Source organism: Schistocerca cancellata, chromosome 5 (genome assembly GCF_023864275.1).
Source record: "Schistocerca cancellata isolate TAMUIC-IGC-003103 chromosome 5, iqSchCanc2.1, whole genome shotgun sequence".
Lineage (NCBI taxonomy): Eukaryota > Metazoa > Arthropoda > Insecta > Orthoptera > Acrididae > Schistocerca > Schistocerca cancellata.
Window position 1 is genome coordinate 351,630,353 of NC_064630.1, and position 22,931 is coordinate 351,653,283.

Here is a 22,931-nt window from a genome sequence, read left to right on the forward strand (position 1 = left end):
TGAAAAGTTCTCAACGCAACGAAAACGTCTTTGTGTTAGTGACTGCCTTCCGAACTCGTTTATCGTATCCGTGACACTGTGGCCCCTATTTCGCGATAATACGGATGGAATTGCCCTTCTTTGAACTTTTTCGATGTCTTTCGTCATCCGACCTGTCAAGGATCACACACTCCTCCAGAAGGGGACGGAAAAACGCAGTGTAGACAGTCTCTCCTTCCAAGTGTTCTGCCAGCAAGACGCACTCTTTGGTCAGATTTCGCCACAACATTTTGTTTGCTATTTTCAGTTTACGAGAAACTGGGCCAGATGCATTCTGGAAATCTAGAAATTTGGAGTGAACATGCGATCCCCTGTCGATAGCATTCGTTACTTCCTCTGAATAAAGAGCGAGTTGGTTTCACAAGAAAGATATTTTTCTGAATCCGCAGTGGTTCCGTATCAACAGGTCCTTTCATATTTCGTAATATTGTGTCTTAAATTTCAACTTAAGTATTTACCTTAACGTAGGTTCAACAACATTGTCACTCATTTGCTCACGGCGATCAAAAGCATTTCCTAGATAATCCGCAGTGTAATTTTTTTAGAAAATATTGTGCTCATCGTCTTGTTGAAGTGTTGTTAGATCTGTTGCTACAGTTCTTAAAGGTATTTTCGAATGAAGGCGTCCTCCGCTTGCATTCAAAGCAGATCGTTGTTGGAAATTATATCTAGATCAGATCGTCTGTCTGGTGACTCAATAACTGACAGAAAAAGGGAAAAATTCCTAGTTCGGTACGGATTACCAGTGGTGAGGGGGGGGGGGGGGCTTTCACATAAATCACACTTTAGTTAAAAGCTTATATGATGCGAGTATACACTTCACTGAATGTAAAGTACGCGTCTTGTGCTGACAGGAAGTTTAGCGGCCATTCCCTTTTATTTTTCACTTATAGCCGCTAGTCAGTCTGCTGAATAACAACGGTTTGTAGCGCCGAGAACACCTGTGCGGTTAAATAATTTAACTAGCCTGGCAGGACAAGTTAGTCGCAGCTGCTGTACTTGCTTTTGGGACGCTGCAGAAATAAACTAATGCCGGTGTTAAAGACTATTCCGAGAAAGGTTCTATAGATGATCACATTCGAGTCTCACAAGTATTCATGCAGTGGACATTCATATCGACTACGATGTCTGTTTGGGTAAAAACGACGAGATATAATGCCAGGAGCTCAGTTTCAATATCATTGAAGCATTTGTGCCACACATTTATTTTCCACAGGAAAGCGACGGATCATGAGACGGAGGGTTTCAGGCAAGTGATTATCCGATTAGTGTCACGTAGCGCCCTATTCACGAACTGCGCTTTGGTTTAAACGGGAAATAATTCTAGCCTTTCTATTGGCGGCTTTTGAGTGTGCCAACTGTCGTTTGATCAGTATTTACTCCAGCTAAAACACACAGACAATTCTTCCGCCTGCCTTCCATTCGTGAGAACGATTGCAGATCGAGCCATAGTGCTGCTGTTGCTGAATGCCCGTTTCCTCTCCCACTCATCTGAATGAACAGTAAACTGCGGGCTGCAAATGTTAGGGGTTTGTAGTATCCCTACATGCCGTCCGCATCGACATGAACACCACGGCCGTGTCCCGGTGCCATCCTCCTCTGAATAGCGCACAGTAGCTATGCAACCCGCAGGACTGGACTGCAATGCGGTTGGTGAGCTCATATCGCCTGTCTGCGCTGAGCTACGACAGCTGTTCTGCCGTATGTAAACAGTTGCACCACCCAGCGAAAAGAGTGACGCATGGGTTATCCCCAAACGACTTTTCTATGAGTCGTCACTCTCACGTTTCTGAGCCTGCAGCAAAATTTAAAGCAGTTGTTAACTTTCCTTTTTCTGCAGGTAAGTGATGGCACCGATTGCGAAGCAGCTTGACCTCAGTGTACAGAGTAATAACGAACCGACTACACGAAGGTGGCAAAAGTCTTGGGAAAGCGATATACTCGTATACAGATGGCGTTAATATCGCGTACACAAAGTATAAAAGGGCAGTGTATTGGCGAAGCTTTTATTTGTACTCAGGTAATTCATGGGAAAAGGATACCGACGTGGCTATTGCCGTACGACGGGAATTAACAGATTTTGAACGCGGAATGTGCCTGGAATATTTTGTTTCGGAAATCGTTAGGAAATTCAATTTTGCGCGGTCAACAGTGTCAAGAGCGTGCCGAGAATACCAAATTTCAGGCATTACCTCTAACAAGGTGGCCGACGGCCTTCCCTTAACGACAGAGAGCAGCGGCGTTTGCATAGAGTTGTCATGCTAAAAGACAAGCAGCACTGCGTGATATAACCACAGAAATCTATGAGAGGTGTACGACGAACGTATCCGTTCGGGCATTGCCGCGGAATTCGGCGTTAATCAAAGAGCTACGTGAACAGCTGATGGACATGAATGCCTTTGCTAAAAGCACGGCATCACCTGCACGCTTCTCCTGGGCTCCCGACCGCATTAATTGGACCCTAGACGACTGGAATATCGTGGCCTAGTCAGATGAGTTCCGATTTCAGTTGGTGACAGCTCATATTAGGGTTCGAGTTTGACTCAGACCCTACGAAGCAAGGGACCCAGGCTGTCAACAAGCCACTGGACAAGCTCGTGGTGGCTCCATAATGGTTTGAGCTGTGTTTACGTGAAATGGACTTGGTCCTCTGGTCCAACTGAACCGATCATTGACTGAAAAGATTATGTTGGTGGGTAGTGGTGGGTAGTGTTTAACGTCCCGTCGACAACGAGGTCATTAGAGACGGAGCGCAAGCTCGGGATAGGGAAGGATTGGGAAGGAAATCGGCCGTGCCCTTTCAAAGGAACCATCCCGGCATTTGCCTGAAACGATTTAGGGAAATCACGGAAAACCTAAATCAGGATGGCCGGAGACGGGATTGAACCGTCGTCCTCCCGAATGCGAGTCCAGTGTGCTAACCACTGCGCCACCTCGCTCGGAAGATTATGTTCAACTTCTTGGAGACTATTTACAGCCATTCATGGACTTCATGTCCCTAAACAACGATCGAATTTTTACGGATGACAGTGCGTCGTGCCACCGGGCTATATTTGTTTGCGATTGGTTTGAAGGAAGTTCTGGACAATTCGAGCGAATGCTTTTTGCCACCCAGATCACCCGACGTGAATCCATCGAACATTTATGGGACATAATCGAGAGGTCAGCTCATGCACAACATCCTGCACCGGCAACATTTTCGCAGTTATGGACGGGTGTAGAGGCAGCATGGCTCAGTATTTCTGCAGAGGACATTCAACGACTTGGTGAGTCTACGCACATCGAGCTGCTGCTCTACGCCGGGCAAAAGGAAGTCAGATACGATTTTAGGAGGTATCGCTTGACATTTGTCACCTCATTGTAAATTATGTAAATGCTCGTATACTGTAGGTGATGGGGGGGGGGGGTACAAGGGGTGGGAAATTCAGTACACAGATATGCCCTCTCTGGCATCAGTAAAGGCTGGAACCCGATTGGGCGCTGAGTCGAGCTGAGCTTAGATGGCACATACGGGTACATTGTTCCGTATTGCTTCAGCTCCATACCAGAGGCAATCTCTCGTAGTGGCTCACGAATGCTGACATGCCAGACACTCGGCAACACTTGGTCAGAAGTTTTCGGTGGGTGAGAGATCTGGAGAACATGATGGCCAGCGCAACAGTCGAACATCCTCAATGTCGAGGTATGTTAGGACACCATGGACATCGTGCGGTCTTTCGTTTTCTTGTTGAAAGGTAACGTTACAGTGACCTCGAAGACAGTGTACTGCCACTAGCTTTCACACGTAATTAATGTAACACCTAATGTCCTAATTAGTCGCTGAGCGAGTTGGGGGGGGGGGGGGGGAGCCGTGTTGTATATCGAACGGCACCCTATACCATTACGACAGGTGCTGCGCCTGTATGATGTTAACGAATGCAATCTGGCAACGTTCGTTCGTTTCCGAGCCTCCACACGCGAATGCGTCCATCGTGATGCTGTACGCAGAACTGGCTTTATTCTGGAAAGACGATGTGTGTCCACTCATGTGTCCGATGTTGCCGCTGGGCACACCACACCATTGCTCGTGTACCTGACTAGGCTGTCGCAACAATGGTCGCGGTAATGACAGTCCGTAATACTCAGACGACGTCGCACAGTTGGCTTGGATGCTTGTCTTTTGCTGACTTAAGTATCGTAACTTGGCTGTAAGATCCTTTTCGACTATCCTGTCGAACGCCAGTCACATGGTACCATTTAAGTTCAGCGTTACGCTGAGTATGGCTTTCCTAAATCTGTGGTCTCTCTATTTGTATTACAGCTGTGGACTCTGGTACGTGCTTCGTGGGGTTGCACTGAAATACTAATCATTAGTATATCCAACCATTTATGCCAGTTTGACACTTACTGCATACTACTTTCCCGATGTTGCTGTTTTAATGGCCAGTTGCAGTTGCTATGGCGACTAAGGAATAATTATACTCAGTGATTCTTGTGGTGAACATGTTACATGTTTGAGGATACCAAAGCGAAAAAAAGACACTCCATAGATTAGTCAGTATGTAAGCGGTGTACACTGTGCAAACCCCAAACCGGTTTGCGTGACAGTAATGGTGGTAGCGTTGGTGATGGTGATTAATTCAATATATACATGCATGTCGAAAAGAACAAGCACTGTTGACGATCCACAGCTGTAAGAAATCATTTCGGAATTAATCCGGTAACTGTGAATGCCTTTACGTCAGCTGTTTTCTGTATAGATCTGCTATCCAATAGTGACTGGAAATTTATGCCGGACCGGAAATCGAGCTTAAATTTCCCGCTTTCTGCTATCCATGCACGCTACCCACACCGACCCAAACTTCCATATGTCATGCTGTATAAGTCTGTCTATCGTAGTCCATCGAATTCATCACCTACTTCTTCATATGTCACTGCTGGATAGTGGATCGATAACTAATAGAGTCGATGCCAAGGAATTCGCTCTCAGCAAATTAATTTCGAGAGATCAGTTCAGTGTTTGAGAAAATAATATAAAACATTTAAATCAGAGAGTGTTACATCACTTCGGCCAGGAATTACACAAGTCCGCTTGATTCGTCCTCCCCTCCCCCTTCCCTTTTCAGCATATCCAGTAGGTGAGAAAGGAGTTAAGATATGGGAGACACGAGATAACAAACCTTTCGATATCACTTCATCGAAAAACGATTTTCTCTGTGCCTTCGAACATGCGAACGTATGTGGTGACGTTCTCGTTCCTGGAAATAAACTTACGTAAGTCTAAAGTTCTACAATCGATTGACGATCGATTCGTAGGTTTGGAAGTGCACATCACTGGGCAGTATTCTTTTGAAGGCTTTCAATCTGGATATTGTACGCCAGACACCTACTTTTATTCCAGTCGCGAAGCTGTTATTCTTGAGAAGCAGTTTATTTAGTGGTCGATTCCTTGTGTTAGTGTAATATATCTTACAATTTCTACAGTTTTCCCGCTCTTTACTTAGATGCAGTTCTTGCAACTGGGCGTAGTGATAATCCTGTAATCTGCCTGCCTTGTCGCCCTTTTACGTGTGGACTGTGATCTCCTTGTGTCAAGTACTGTTTATCCTTAGGCAAGTGACAAAGTTAACTACGCTACTGAATTATTTTTTGTCCTTCGCTTCCACAGATAATAATTGGAGCAATGGCTTTACCAATTTTTGTCAGTGTGGTTATAAATTTTCATCAGCCCCACCGCACTACTTGTTTAATTCTACCACTTCATTTTTAAAGATAAAAAGTTGTTCCTTCTTTTAATAAGTCTGTATGTAGTCTGCCAGTCCTTTGTACCACTGTACTGTTGAAACAGAGATTAGTGCATTTCGAAAGTAGTGCTCCTTTTTGTGTTGGCTTTGAGTGTCCCATACACATTATGTAGCATTAATTTATTAATATTTTCGCTGATGTTCTGTTGGTTTCGTTGTTTTGTGACGGCTAGCAGCAGAAAGGGAGATCGCTTGCATATGACATTAAGCTGAACGTAAACGGAGATGTGCATTAAGTTTTTCAGATTGCTAAAGCTGTATGGAGACGACGCAGTAGACGTGAGCGATGTGAGACGGTGGGAACTGCATTTTATACGAAGTGCTCGACAAGTCACGCACAGGTTGACCCTGGTCATCTGCCGTTACCCATAATGAACAGCGTCTCGCTCAACTATAATCGGCGTATTACGACCAAGAAAGTGTCTGAATGTCGCGTTACAAAACGACACAGGCCAAGATGAAAGGCCATAAAAGAAGACAAATTTCCGCTCGTAGCACGGTAACGCCAGACCCCACAACAGTTTCGTGATCATGGAACTCATTACCAAATTTGGCTGGACTGTCCGACCAAATCTACTGTAGTGCCTCTGATGTAGAACCTTCAGATTTTTATCAAAGATGGACAACATGACTATCATGTTCCAGACTCAGGTCCTGTAATCAGTCAGAGGCTAGCCTTCACTGGTTCTTTATCGTAAGCAAATATGCACAACGAATGATGGTGATTATGTGGAAAAATGACAGTATCTAGATGCAATCTTACTCTGTTCAACTGTGTCATTGTGCTTTCTGTATATGCCGTAGCTTCCATGAAAATTGGTAGGCGCCATTAGTTTCGAAATGAGAGCCTTACATTCAACTTTTTAACACATGGTGTTATCGTTTTACTGTTCCGGATCCGAGGTTATATGCGTAATGCTTCCAAAATTCTTTCACACTGTGCGTTGGGTGTTTGACACTGGCAACATACGAGGCTCTCATAATTCTGTTGCTCAAAGACTAGCGTTTGAAAGCGATAAAAAAGGCCAGCATGCGCTAATATTGAAGCGGCTCTAAAAGGCGCGCAATTAAAGCGTTATGAAGACCGCGTGATGTCGAAAACTGGCTCTGTTGTCAGGATTCCACGTGATGAGTTTGAACGATATTCGCACCAACGTACTAGCAGCTACTCCATAAACGCTCAGTCAGGACGACACTTTATGACATGACCATCTGCTGCTGTAGCTAAACGGGAAGCCACCGCTTCGTGTTTCAGGAGGGCGTCACATGCACTTTCGAACGAAACAGCGCTGCCTTATTCAAAAATATAGTTTAAATGTTCGAAAAATGTATAGGGTATACAACAATCAATACAGAAAACCGCCATAAAAATAAACCACAGCAGAAACATAAACCTTCCTGTAAACATAATCCACAAGCCAGTCGCTTCTGAGATAATTTAGAATGTTGCACTGTAACGGCCACTGGCTTCAGAATGAAGTATTTCCTGTTTAGCTGAAGTGTATTAGAAAATTCATTAATGCCTGCATTGAAATTGTTTCTTCGTCCGGGAGAAGAAGTCCCTGGGTGCCTGAGGCAAAATTTGACAGCCCAAGGAAGCAGCCTACGTGACTGTGTCCTGTGCGGAATGAGTTGACACCTTATCGTGGAGTACAAACATGCCTCGGACGCCTTCCCGCGGCACTTCGTGTTGAAGCATAACACAGCCACGTCAGGAATATCCTGCTTGTTACGAGCAATGTCTGTTACCAAGGCACCATGGCAGTCCCGACAAACATTTCGCATCACTTTGCCCGATAATGGTTGGGTATTCGTATTTTTTGGCAATCGTGAATCCACATGCTTTCCTCCTTTGTCTCGGAGTCGCACTCCATGGTGATTGGGGGCCCAAAGAAGTCACTTGGAGTGGCCTGAGTGTAGCTGCAATGTTGCTGGTAATGCCCCGTTTGGGCGAGTAGTTCGAGTGGGCGTGAGCAGTCGCGGAACCCAGCGGGCTACGACCACTGTCACGTGAAAGATGTGCAACATGTTGAAAACTGACCTGTGACTAATTTTCCCTTTCCATTGTCGCCTCGATTGGAATTCATAGAGAGACAGACTGACACATACTTCTTCCTTTTTTATTACAGAAGTATTACCATTACCGGTTTCGGCTTACTGCCAAATCACCATCAGGTGATTTGGATAAACATACTAACTTGTCAACTGACGATGCCTGGAGAGGCACTCATCCTGTGAACATGTAAGTGCAACTATTTTCACATCATGCGAGCCACTCTGGGCCTCTTCAGCTGGACAGTTTCGCTGCCTGATAAAAAATGATCTGTTGTCAGTGTAACTTCGTACACATACACCCCATTGGCGGGTATGTAAACGATTAGAGTTGCAATTCTCTGTGATGGGTTTAACGCCACCAGAGTGTGTTAGGGTTGTTAGTGTTTAATGTAGTTATGACATTTTGTAGAGTACGTAAGAAGTGTGAATGGCGTTAGATGTTGAATGATCACTGTGCGGGACAGCATTTTCAGCGTCTGACCGACTTTGAAAGAGGCCTCATTGAATATCCAGATATATGGGGCATTCGGACATGACATTGGCCCGATTTTGGACTGCCTGGGAAAGTGAAGGCAGACACATTCATTGTCAAGGTTAGGGTCGACCACATGTGTCAGCGACAAGAGGAAATCACTATATTGTGCAACAAGCAAATCATAACCCTTTCACATCTGTGCCTGCCATCCCAGAGAAAGTAATGGACTCCTCCAACATTCTATGTCATCTCCCACACAATTCTTTGGATAATAGCAGCAGTCAGACTAGGGAATTACAGTCCCTAGCTTAGGCTGCCACTAACTCTACAACACGAATGGCTATGTTTGGGGGTGATACCATGAGCGGGAATCATGGGCTGCTGATGAATGGAGCCACATTTTGTTCAGCAGTCAATTGTACTTCAGAGGGGCACAGTGGTGTTAAAGCCCCCATACATAGAGGACGAGTCTGCTGACTGGTCCACCAAGTGGATCTGCCCCGAGTCATTCATCTGTGTGTGAGCAATGGGCCTACAGTTGGGTTCATGGTCTGGATCTGTTAGTTCAGCCACAGACTTCTACCAGCTGCCCCTGATTGCTGCTTGCCAGCCCGTTAGTGCAGGTGTCCACACACAGTCAGACGGATTGGCGAGTGGGTCGGCGAGCGAGTTCCATTCGGGCAGTGAATGGGTGCCATTACATCCGGCATCATGGTGTAGGGAGCCATCAGGTATGTTTTCAGGTCACGGCTGGTAGTGATTGAGGCAATTCTAATGGCACAATTGTATGTCAAGAACACCCTGCATCCTTACGTATTACCTCTCATGCCACAGTATCATGGTGCCATTTTTTAACATGACAATGATTGTCTACACATGACAGGTAATTTTATGCATTATGTTGAGGTACTACTGTGGCTAGTGAGATCGCTATATCTGCGCCCAAATGAACATGTGCGAGGCCAGCTCGGCCATTAACTCCATCCCAATGCCGAAGTCCATGATATCAGGAACCATTTACAACAGGTGTCGGTCAGCGTGCCTCAAGAGAGGATACAACAGTTTCATGACACCCTTCTCAACTGAATCAGTGCATGCATGTAGACCAGAAGGATTGTGATGTCATACTGGTATGTAGGCTCACAGTGTCAAGTTATTTGCAAATTTGACTCGATATTGTAACCACTGAAATAACAGTGTATGCCCCGTAAACCCGTGAAGTGTAATTTAGTTCAGTCCTCCTCTTCCGGGTTCTTCGCTTTTTTTGCCAGGGATGACTTGGTAAAATCAACACCACCATTGATAGCATTTGTCTGGCCTCAACCTGAAATTTGTAGTGAAAAACTTTTGTAAGATGTTTACTCTGTTTCCCTAAGGTGTTATGCCCAGTCTGTGTAACTTCCTTCTTCATCATTCAGACTTATTTGACGACACAGGAAGTGTGTGTGCCATGTAACCTCCATTGCACCTGATGCTGCCGTCTCGCCATACACTTCCACCAACTTGGCATGAATTGTTGCAGCGTTCTGCCCCTTCAGATGCAGAAAACAAATGACTGTTTGATACAATTGTTTGTGAATGGGTTGCGTGATGTAGTGGCATGTTACAGTAGTGTAGCAGGGGGTTTCAGTGTGTATCAGAACTGCAGATTGTACCTGTAAACTAACAAAAAATTGAGTACCTAACTTTATTTTTTCATGGAGGTGATTAAACCGTTTTGACTATACCTCATACATCCCAAGCTTCACAGAAGCTCCTCTGCATACTTATCAGGACTAGCACCCCTGGCAGAAATGATATTAGATAAGTGGCTTAGCCACAGCCTAAGAAATGTTTTGCTGAAGTAGTATTTAGCTCTGCAACTGAGTGTACACTTTTCGAAAACTTCCCGGCAGATTATAACTGTGTGCCAAACCAGTATACAGTTTATTCTAGCAGAAGCTTTCATATAGGTATAAAAGCTACTGCAGTGTGGAAGAGTCAATCTGATAATGTCTTCATGTTTTCAGTTTGGTAAATTACCGTTGCTTAGTCCAAGCATAAGTTTTATTGCAAGTTTACTGAATGTAAAGAAGTGAACAAAATGTTTTAAATATATATTTTTTTAAGAAGGCACATTGCTTCAGTTGTTACTAGACCCTTGCTAAGACAAGTCATCACTGAAAACTTCACTTCACTCTGTGACTCACTGTCGACTTGTGTTTAGGTTAACCATTTTACTATTGCGTATCTTTAAGTTGAAATGTGTAATTTTTCATTATTTATGCGGAACCTGAAGCTATATTTCGTATAATATTCGATAGTTACATTTTGACAATGGATTTGCTACACTTCTATAGTGGCAGCTTATGTAACACAGTGGTGTTAAAGCCCCCATACATAGTGCATGAGTCTGCTGACCGGTCCACCAAGTGGATCTGCCCCAAGTCATTCACCTGTGTGTGGGTGCATCGCCTGGATTTGTTAGTTCAACCACAGACTTCTACCTTCTGCCCTTGACTGCTGCCTGCCAGCCCACACTCCATTAGTGCAGGTGTCCACGCAGTCAGACGGATTGCCCAGTGGGTCAGCGAGCGAGTTGGTGGAGGTTACTAACTATGTCCGTTTCAGAGTTTGAGGGCAGTGAGTTATACAAATAATTACTGTTCAGTCTGTAATATTATTTTTTTCTGATTAGTCTCCTTCATTTACACTTGTCTTTGACTCCAGTTTGTATTGCAAGATGTACCTTTTTTGCTTTCTGGGGTAGTACTGATGTTGAAACCAGATATACACACATCAAAAAAAGTTTTGCATCACTTCGGTTTGCAGAGCTCCTGAAGATAGATGTTGACTGTGGACATTGTATCACAGACACAGTCCCGTTGGCTGTTCAGAGATGTCACTAAACCTGCCCAAAGATGAAACAACCATGCATGAGCAGCGCCTATTAGACGGAGGGGGGTCTGACAGCCGATTAGTTTCAGTCATTCTACCAGGAGGAAGGTACACGGCTCCTGTTTTCTGTAGTTCAGCCATGCCTAGAAGATCAGTAATGCGGTTCGATCGTGTCTGCATTATTACTTTGTGCCAGGAAGGGCTCTCAACAGGGGAAGTGTCCAGGCGTCTCGGAGTGAACCAAAGCGATGTTGTTCAGACATGAGAGATACAGAGAGACAGGAACTGTCGATGACATGCCCTGCTCAGCCTGCCCGAAGGCTACTACTGCAGTGGATGACCACTGCCTATGGATTAAGGCTCGGAGGAACCTTGACAGCAACGCCACCATGTTGAATAATGCTTTTAGTGCAGCCACAGGACATCGTGTTACAATTCAAACTGTGCACAATAGGCTGCATGATGCCCAACTTTACTCCCAGTGTCCATGGCAAGGTCCATGTTTGAAACCTTGGCCGGCCGGTGTGGCCGAGAGGTTCTAGGCACTTCAGTCTGGAACCGCGCGACCGCTACGGTCGCAGGTTCGAATCCTGCCTCGCGCATGGATGTGTGTTATGTCTTTAGGTTAGTTAGGTTTAAGTAGTTCTAAGTTCTAGGGGACTGATGACCTCAGATGTTAAGTCCCATAGTGCTCAGAGCCATTTGAGTTTTTGAAACCGTTACACCATGCAGCCCAGTACAGATGGGCCCAACAAAATGCCAAATGGACCACTCAGAATTGGCATCACGTTCTTTCCACTGATGAGTGTCGCATATGCCTTCAACCAGACAATTGTTGGAGACGTGTTTGGAGGCAACCCAGTCTGGCTGAACGCCTTAGACACACTGTCCAACAAGTGCAGCAAGGTGGAAGTTCTCTGATGTTTTGGGTTGGCATTATGCGGGGCCGAAGCACGCCACTGATGGTCATGGAAGGCGCCATAATGGCTGTACAATACTTGAATGTCATCCTGTGACCGATATCAACCATATCAGCAGCACATTGGCGAGGCATTCATCTTCATGGACGACATTTTGCGCCCCTATTGTGCACATCTTACGAGTGACTTCCTTCAGGATAATGACATCACTCAACTAGAGTAGCCAGGATGTTCTCCAGACATGAACCCTATCAAACATGCCTGGGATAGAATGAAAAGGGCTGTTTATGGGCGAAATGACCCACCAACCACTCTGAGGGATCTATGCCGAATCACCATTGAGGAGTGGGACAATCTGGACAGACAGTGCCTTGATGAGCTTGTGGATAGTATGCCATGACGAATACAGGCATGCATCAATGCAAGAGGATGTGCTACTGGGTATTAGAGGTACCGGTGTGTACAGCAATCTGGACCAACACCTCTGAAGGTATCTCTGTATGGGTGTACAACATGCAATGTGTGGTTTTCATGAGCAATAAAAAGGGCAGAAATGATTATGTTGATCTCTACTTCAATTTTCTGTACAGGGTCTGGAAATCTCGAAACTGAGGTGATGCAAAACGTTTTTTGATGTGTGTATAGCTTCACATACAGGCATAATGCTGATTCATTATGTTATGTTTCTGTTTTGTGTTTAGACCAACATGATCAGCCTGGAAGCACTGCCAAAAATTATTGATACTTCTCAGTTGACATCTGACTTGGAAGGAACGCTGCATTACGACCATTCGCAGTGGATAGATATGAGACTGGTAAGTCATTCATTTTGAGTTTTCGTTTTTATCTATGAAAAGTATCTAGAATCCTATGTATATGTCATAGTAAAAATTTCATAATACTATCACAGCAAGAAACATAGCTATTGTTTCACCATCCCATTTGATACCGCTGTAATGTAGTAACGCAGGTGTCCCTTCCATCCTGGAGTAGCTACTAACTCACTCTGGCATTAAACCACCAATTCTGATATGTTGGCTTTCTGTATCTATAATGAAAATCCATGAATGACAGCCTTTTTTGCCAGCGGCTATGGCCAAGCGGTTCTAGGTGCTTCAGTTCGGAACCGCACTGCTGCTATGGTCGCAGGTTCGAATCCTGCCTCAGGCGTGGATGTGTATGATGTCCTTAGGTTAGTTAGGTTAAGTAGTTGTAAGTCTAAGTGACTGATGACCTCAGATGTTAAGTCCCATCGTGTTCAGAACCATTTGAACCATTTTTTTTTTAAACAGCCTTTTTCCTACTTTGATTTGCATATTCTGAGACATGAGGTTGTACCATTCCCTCTGTTTCTCATTTCTTTCACCAGTAAACAACAGCTTCTACTACTTCTTCTTCTTCTACTACTACTACTACTACTACTACTACTACTGCTGTCTTGTTTCTTTCCATTTCATCCCCTGTTAACGTTTACATATTGCACACAACTCCTTAAGACATCCTTTCACAGTCTCCATGTAACTCATTTATGTAAATTAGCCTATTTTTCAGATCTGTGTTTCTATAAACAGAACATGGAGTATTATAGATAGCTCATGAAATTGTTATAATGCAGTTTGTCTGCTGCATAATGTCGCTTTTTTCATCTTAACTATCTTAACAGTGTTCCCATATGTTTTACTCTAATGGTTCATTCTTACCTTTACTGTGTTACTTCTGTTCAAAGATATTCAGAATTCAGTACTACGTCTGTGAGTGAATTTGGGTCATATCTGGTAATTTGCTTCTCTACAGTGCTTAGATTTTTGTTGCAAGATCTAATAAAAATTCTGACTTAGGCTTGATGTACTCTTCAGTTAAATACGGGCTCTCTTATGTGCCTGTATGTGATGTTGTGTAACTACATACTTACCCTAAATTACAAGGTACTCTAGTGTCCAGAATTAAAGCAATAAACCTTTGTTTCACCGTTCTGTGCTCATTCACCACATAATCATACAAAACTGTGAACAGATGCCCGTACAGCTGTGTTCTGCACGGAAGATGGCATTCTGGTCAACGGACAACCAAGCCAGCAATGACGTCAAGGCTCCTGTCAGATGGGATAGTGTTTGTTGGGTAGTCTTACATCCATAGTCGATGTATACACTTTGTACTGATGGTTAATAATGCTCGACCTCATAGAGTGCAGAGAATGTGCCTACCAGACTCTCTGTGATGGAGGGCCATAGGAAAAATGGAAGCAAGAAAGTCACAAATTGATGTGGACTAGTGGCTTAATGTGAATTGTTCTGTTGTTTCTTGGATGTGCTGACAGTTTTTAGAGATTGGAATTGTATCCCAAAGAGCAGGGCAGTGCCGACCATGTGTGACATCAGAAAGAGAGGACCTTTATTTGTCTATAAGGGCCTGATGGTACCGCCTTAGTGCTGCACAGCAACTGGCATCTGACCTCGCAGCATCCACTGGATGCGTCGCATCGAGGCAATGGTGTACAGAAGGGTTCAGCAGAGTGGCTTTTGTTGTCAGAGACCTGCTTTATGTGTACCTCCGATGGGTCGTCGTAGAAGGGAATGTCTAGAGTGGCATCGTCAACATGTCACTCAGACAGGAGTAAAGTGGGACATTACTCTTTTCACAGATGTTCTCAATTTGGTCTGGAGAGTGAGTGATTCTTGACTGATTCACATCTGGATAGAACAGGGAATATGATTTCAGGACCCAAACATTGTAGAAAGAGACTGATATCAAGAAGGATCCCTAAAGGTGAGGGCAGGGGTTATATTGACCATTCAAACACCTCTTCATGGAGCTCTACTGGTGAATTGGCAAGGTGGTTGTGAGGTGCTGAGGGGCCCAGACTTTGTATTGATGGACAATAATGCTCAACCTCATAGAGCACAGGTGACTGATGTTTTCTTGGAAATGGAAGATGTTGCACACATGGTGTGGCCTACTTGCTATCCCGATTTGAATTCCATACAACATGTGTGGGATGCATTAGGGGGACAGTTTGCATCAGCATCCATCAGCTGCTCTCCAGAACTTGCAAGCAGCTCTGCAGAAAGAACGGGTGCTTTAGCCTCAACATGAGAATGATGTCGTCATTCACAGCATGTCCCATCACAGTCACACCTGTATTGCTGCCAGATGTAGCCACACCCCGTACTGAGCACATTAACCAGTTGTCAGAATGTGTGCACACATCGATTAAGTAAGAAAAAATTAAGAACACTTTTGTCCACCATTCTGCATGTTGCAGTGGTTTACTTTCTGTTTTCTTTACATTGTTTCTACTTTACTGTTACCTGTTTACACTGTTTTGCGCCACAATAAGTGCAACCTTGCAAAATTTCAGTTTGTTGCTTTAATTTTGAACACCAGAATATATTAACACAAAAGTACAGAATTTTTAGGGAATTTAACATATTATTTTTGTCAGTTTCATTTTTGTAATATTTATCTAAAATACCCATAGATGTATTTGTAATTGCTAATTGCCTTGTGCCATCAACAGGCTTTAGAAGATTTTATATGGCAAGCAGCTGACTTGCTCGATCGCCTTGATGATCTCCAAGAAGACTTGAGTAGAAATGACCTTGCAAGTGATATTGCAGGAGCAAAGCATGGCATTGACGTGCACAATGAAATGAAGAAGAAGATTATGAAAGCACCTGTAGAAGAAATTGATCTCATTGGTCAGAGACTTTTGCAGAGGTAAGACTGATACTATGATTTTATTTCTTCAGAGTTTACCATGCATAAATATTGCATTAAGGTCTTAAATTAGTACATTTCACTGAATGTTATTGCAGTATGTAGTTAGGTGGTTATATGACTATCTTAATGAAACAAGAAACTCATTTCATTTTGGGCACATACTGTCATTAAGATTCTCTTAAACTCTGTATTTGTTTCTTGGGCATATGCTCTTAAAACATGTAAGAATTCTACTTGATATGAAACATTATTTTTTAGCTTTACTCCTGGCCAGCATCTGAGTAAGTGGTCTGTTTCATAGGGGTATTGTTTGATTATCTATGGAGTGTCACAATCATAAACTGATGAAAAAGAAGTCTGTGATAACTCACCACCAGATGGTTTTTGTATTATTATAGATCAAAATTCTTTCATTTTGCTTTTCGTGTGATCTTTAGTATTATCCATATGTTTGAATCAGTGAGTGATAAAAATAATTGCACAGAATAAACATTTGTTCACTTTAAGATTTAACTTAAGTTGTTTTTCATTTCAAAGTGTTTAATTCATTTATCTCTGGCCTTACAAGGATCTCGAAACTGTGATAAATAAGGAATAGCATGTCAAGAAAGAAAGAAAGAATGTACTGTATGAAAGTAAAACAACTCTAAAAACAGTAAATAATTATAATTTTTCAAAATGAGAGATAGAGGCTTCATTGTGTAATGCAATATTTCTACTGCCCACCAGATTATTGAGAATTTTTGATAATACAAAAAGCTCTGTGGACTGTTATCAGAATGATAGTAAAATTCACATTTTTTGCACTGAAAAGTACAAGCCACATCTTTGGCACAGCATTTTCAGCACAAATTTGTATGTATAAGGATTACGTAAATATCTGTAGTGGATTAGTCATGGAGGATTTTACTATTTACTGTTACTCCATTTGTTGCAGTAATTCTAGTGTAGTAGATTTGGTGATGCTGGCAACAGTAGTCATTGTGGTGGTGGTGGTGGTGGTGGTGGTGGTGGAGGTGACATTTGAACTTTCTTATGAGAGATGGCAAGTGGTGTATAGCACGTGGCAGCTAAGTTGATGGTATTGGACAATTGTTGAAAACAGTTGAGGATTGATGCTCATAGCCTTCTGATTTCAATTCAAATGCACATGATGCTGAGAAAATTATAGAAGAAGTTAGAGTGTTAAATTCATGGGAATACAGCATGATAATAAACTTTACAGGGAGGACAGTACCACATAACTGCTGAAGTGCCTGAACAAATCTCTATTTGCAATGCAAATGTTGTCAGACATATGTGATATAAGAATAAAAAAGTGAGTATACTATACCTACTTTCATTTCATACTGTCATATGGGATTCCACATCCATGAGGACCATTCCACTTGGAATCTGTAAGAAGATACATCAAAATATTTGTTTTTCTTTGTAAAAACTAGGGCTATTGTTTTTTAAGGTCTGACAGGTCACAAAATTAAAACCACACTGAGAATCTGATGAAGCTTTGTGCAGACATGTTGCACTGTGTCTGCAGTATACCCATCGATCATGTTACTTTGCTGCTGTTAATTTTGAGTGTGCAATAAGCACGTAAACATGCGTAGGACAGTAGTGTCTCCCAAGTTTGAAGTGTGTACTGTCATTTGATTTTTTCATGCTGAGTTGTACAATACAGCTAAAATTCATCAACAAATTAGTAGCGTGTAGGGTGAAACATTCATGAGTGACAGCAAAATGTGGCAATGGAGCAGGAACTTTGAATCAGGATTTACAGATTGTAGTGTAACATGACATTTCATTATGAACTGTCATGGAACACTCTTAGGCTCTTCAAGAAATGTAAGATATTCACATGAATATAGAGAGTAAAATTATTATTTTAAGTTAACTGAGCTAGAGTGGAGCAAAACACTGTTGGTAGGCTTTTGTTTACGCAGAACCAGAATATATGCAGGACTTGAACCTCCGTGGGCATGAATGGTGAACAAAAGTTGTCACTCTGTGTGGTGGATGTGTTGTTTCATACAGCTGCTGATGGAAGGTGTTGTGATGGACCACCAAGAAATCACAGAGGCTGCATTAATGATGAATGTTATGAAAAATGTATTGTAATTGCCTAATCTATTGTATACGAAAAAGAGAGAAAGAGCAGCCTGGTGGCCATTTAAAGCACGTTGTATTAATGGTTAATTTGACAATATATATTTCAAATGATGTAACTCAGCTGGTTATGTGTGCTTCACATTGTTTGAAGAGAGAAATGAGCTCTTTTTTCCAGCTAATTCATGAAATCTTCTGGAATGAGGAACTGAGCAATGTGAAGAAGATTATTAGCTGGGACTGAATAGCAGAACTAACTGTACAAGATAAAATTATAGGTGACCATAGTATCCCAAAGGTATTAGCAAGCAAATGGAATCAACAAAAGTCATTTGCTATTCCAGGAGGATGCATGTAACTAGTAGGTTTGACATCTCCCTGTGGGCACTAGACACATGATAAGACATACTGCTTTTCATCTCTTCACTCTCAGGAAACTCTTACTAAGAGGACAGCATTTTGGTATTGACAATGAGCTGCACACAACCATAGAGAATTGACTGTAAGCACAGGTGGCTGCCTTGCATGATGAGGTTATTAGAAAGTTAATACAGTGCCACAACAGATGTCATAATTCTTAAAACAAAATCACCAGAAACTCCTTAAAATCCTGCAGGAATATTGCTTCTTGTAAAGTGACATTTCATCTCACTTTGCATTCATGCATTCAGTAAGACTGTCAGTCTGGATACAACACTGTCACTTTTCTGCATATGAAGACAGGCCTTTCTTAAACTTATAATACAGTTGCCTCACTTTTTCTTCACTCATTGGATTCATATGTTTCATATAAATGGGTGTGAAGTTCAGCAGCATTTGTATGTCATCTTGTGTTTAGGACTCTGATCTATAATTATGTCTGACAACTAGTGGCATTGATTATTATCACATTCATTTTACCCCAGTGTGTTACAAGTGCAGAAACAATGAACTGTTGGCAAAATAGTTGTTACATTTCCATCAGATCAATTAATGTCAACACATGTGTGAACCAATCAGCAAAATCACATTTCTCATGTACAATAGTCCATTAATATTGAACCATGTCTCATATAACATGCAATCAGCATAACAAAAAAACATATATTATATGACATACAAAATTCATAAACATACGATGAACAATAATAAAAATTCAGTTCAGTTCAGTGCAATACAACTCGAGAAACAACTGATGTTGGGCGAGTTACGTATGCAGCAAAGGGCATTTTGTGAGTTAATAAGGCATTAAGATTTAGATGATGACTAGTAGCCAACACAATCCTTTGATAAGAGTCATAATATGTGACAATGAAAATGAAGACAGGTAATCGTTGTGATCACATGACAGTGCAACTGTATTCCTGATATGATTCAATTTGCAATCTATTCCTAAGCTAAATAATGCAAAAAGAAACAAAAATCTTGCTTTTTTATTTTTGAAAGTCACAAACATAATTATTCATTGTTATTAAGTTTTTATTATATTTCTTGTACAGATATTTATACAAATAATTTAGCTTGAAATATTGAGTTTTTCTTCGGCCCAGACTTTCAGATGGTGGCAGCTGAGAAAAATATGTATACTGACATAAAGATAATACTGTGGATTGCTACAGATTTTAATATTCTTCTCAATGCTTATGTATCAGGTTATCTGGAGATTCAAACAGTGGCTATGATTCCGGATATTCTGGAAGAGACAGTGAAGCCAGCTCAGTTGTAGCAAATCCCGACCTCCAAGCCTGTGTTCCTCAAATATTGCAGAACTTGGAGGCAGTCCACTCTTCCCAGCAACACCTTTTACAACTGTGGCATCACAAAAAACTGAAACTAGATCAGTGCTTCCAGCTGAGACTATTTGAACAGGACTGTGAAAAGGTATTGTAATCATAGTTTAGCCTGCATTACATTTTGCCCTCTCTTTCTTTACTGTAAATATTCATTCAAGATTTCATTCTGTATGTGTATTTTGCACTTTGAGCAGGTATCATTGGATATTTGCCTCAGCATTTATGATACATTCTGATAATTATATTTCAAATACAACCCCTACACTGATCAGCAGAGATGATGCAATAGTCACACAAAATGGTTCAACTAGATGCAAATACAGTGAGGTTTCCCATAAATGGGTACATGTTCAAAAATGCATTTTTTTTACTTTTTCCATTGAGAACATGTTGTGTGTGGCAAGTTGACATGAAGCTTACAAGATTTATATTCCCATGCTGGTAGGTACCACATCTGTATAGTTGTGTATCACAACATCCACGTATTACAGGATCCCCCCAAAAGTGCCATTATTATGGCCATATTTCAAGTTCATTCACATGACTTGTAGTAATTGCTGTTTTAACAGAGCAGAACAGGACTGGAGATGTGTAGGGCAGTCCAGAATTCCTCACAGACAACATTAAGATATGCCATAATGGTTACAATGCAAATTTTATTTCTTCGGTTGACAGTTGAGTTGTATACTTTATGCCTAGTATTGTACAAATATCATCAGACAAGTAACCGTTATCATAGTTGAGATGGAGTTTGCATATTATTTTCCCATCCTATTTCCTCTTTTTCTGCTGACCAGTTTTCTGTTCACCTAGGGTTGAAGATGGTTGGCCCACCTAGTTGTTCAAGTGCAGAAGCACTGTAACAAATAAGTATGAAAAGACTGCATGCAGAATTGTGGTTTGGAGTGGGGGGAGGGGGGTCTTTTTGTTCAGTTCCTATTTTGGTTTGGATTGGACCAGTAGCCATTTGTATAGTCATTCAAAAATCTGTCTTCCTGTAACTATGTTACATTATATTAAGCAAAATTTGATTGATGAACCAGAGGTGACAAACTGGTTAATTCATTTTGCAAAAGGTTTTAACTGGCCTACAATTAATGCTCAGTTAATGACATCATCTGTGTATGCACCATTCAGATTTTAATGTGCAAAAAGAGTCACCCTCATTTGGATTTTATGGGTGAAAACAGTCACCCTTAAATAACTCTGGACTGGAGTGAGACTGAGGGCTCAGATTTGGTCCTCTGGTGTATTGGATCTTGGTCTAAGATAAGTTTTAACCATTTGAAAAATCTTGCTTCATTTGTAATTAACATGCAAGAAGCGCATTTTTCATGGAGGGTTTTGAAGCATGCCACTTCTGTATTTCAAACTTTTACGAATTGGTTCAAATGTTGCATAAAGGTACACATATGGATAAAGTCAAAACGAATTTTTTTTTTCCCTCCAATAATATGTATCCATTGTCAAGATACGATGGTGTGAAGTTGATCTGAACGTGGTAAGTAAAATTCATTCTTATGTGAATTGAAAACACAGAAATGGTTTAAAGTGAATCAAATAAATAAAAAATGCATTCTTATGATAAAACTGAAAACTAGCTTATTTGGATTTAGTGGGTTCCTGTATGCGTACAATTTCTGTGTTATTTGTGCAAATCAGTTTAAATTTTTGTAAGAAGGTAGATAAATAAATGTTTTTAATGGTTGTCCTATTCTTTTATGAAAGCTTTATCCAGTGGTGTGAAAAAGTATCATGGTTTGGAAGACAATAAAAAACCTATACTAGACCAGTCATCAGCCAAGTCAACAAAAGTCTACATTGATTGCCAAGTGATGGTGCAATAATGTCAAAAATTATGATAGAGTAAAAGTCGGGTACCAAAACGGAAAAGTTTCCTATCACAGCACAGAAAAGGCAAATATGTCCTGGGCAGAGTTAGGGTTGTAAAAGAAGGGAACTAGCATTTAAACTTAAATGTCTTTGAAGCTGCCAGGTAAGTCAAAACATCATGACATATTCATTCTTTTTTATTAGTTAACCCCACTTCTACAGTGCAGTGATCTCCAGCTGTAACGTGTTGGCACAGCTGCACCTTGCAGTTTGTATGCTAAAGTCCTTGACTGTCTCCCTGTGCCCAAAATCCAGAATACTCACCAGCTGTAATAAAAAAATATGTAATATCATATAGCTGAAAAGCATACATGTAATAGCTATAAAGGTTTTTCTGGAGAAATAAAATTTCTGGTGGTGGATTTGTTCCTGCCAAACACTAAAATAAAATTTTTTGGTTTGGATGAGGGTGGATTAATGTAACCAAATGTGGGAGTGCATCTATAATAGGAAGTATCTCAGAGTGAGAATGCATACATCGTAAACTTTAATGGCACATTGTGTTATAATAATTGACATGGCAAATGCCATTTTGGATAACACGATGAAGTGTCATGTTATGTAACATGACATTATGTATCATGTCACTTTACTTGATGTGATGCATTATATTACAGACATGAGTATTAATACTAACAAGTGAGAAAGCACAAATATGCAAGATGTTTTGATTTAAATATCTGTGAAGCTGGCAGGTAAATTGAAAAGCTAGTTCCATTCTTTTGCAACATTAACTCTGCCCAGCACATATGCTCTTTTTTTCTGCACTATGATAGGAGCATTTTTCATTCTGGTTATAAGGCTATATTAGTGATCAGTCAACAATATTTTCTAGTTTCCTTCTCTGTGGTTTTTCTTGTCTGGTAACAATACATTAACAGACCATCATGAATTGATTTTCGCTTCTATACCATTAAGAGTGACTGTGTGTGCTAATGTGATAATTAGCGCGGTAGAGCAGATGTGATCGTATGTCACTCTATAGCATGTCTCCATTTGATACGTTCTAATGCATTTGTCTCACACAGTAAGCGTAAGGGTGCTGATAACAACAATTTTGAATGCCTTAAACAAAAAACAACAAATACAGTCTGCTCACTTTGGTAGACCTAAAGTGCTTATTTGGCTAGGCTTTATTCTTACTTTCATCATCAGTCATATGCACACACCATTGTAAATATACTTGTATTCGCTGCATGTTAGGGCACAGTGATTAGTGTGGGTGTACGAAATTTGCAAGTGAACTCTTGGAACGTGGGAAATGATTACCAACACTGATGATCAGAAGCTGTTA

At 41.4% G+C, this 22,931-nt stretch overlaps 1 protein-coding gene across 1 annotated transcript in view; it reads left to right on the forward strand.

Annotated features, from left to right (window-relative positions):
• LOC126188056 (kalirin) overlaps positions 1 to 22,931 on the forward strand; it is a 2,181,516-nt gene that overhangs the window by 884,383 nt on the left and 1,274,202 nt on the right. Inside the window, exons 8-10 of the mRNA XM_049929493.1 lie at positions 12,851 to 12,964; positions 15,667 to 15,866; positions 19,604 to 19,832. Of these exons, the coding sequence (XP_049785450.1) occupies positions 12,851 to 12,964; positions 15,667 to 15,866; positions 19,604 to 19,832 (543 nt within the window). The remainder of the gene's footprint in view (positions 1 to 12,850; positions 12,965 to 15,666; positions 15,867 to 19,603; positions 19,833 to 22,931) is intronic.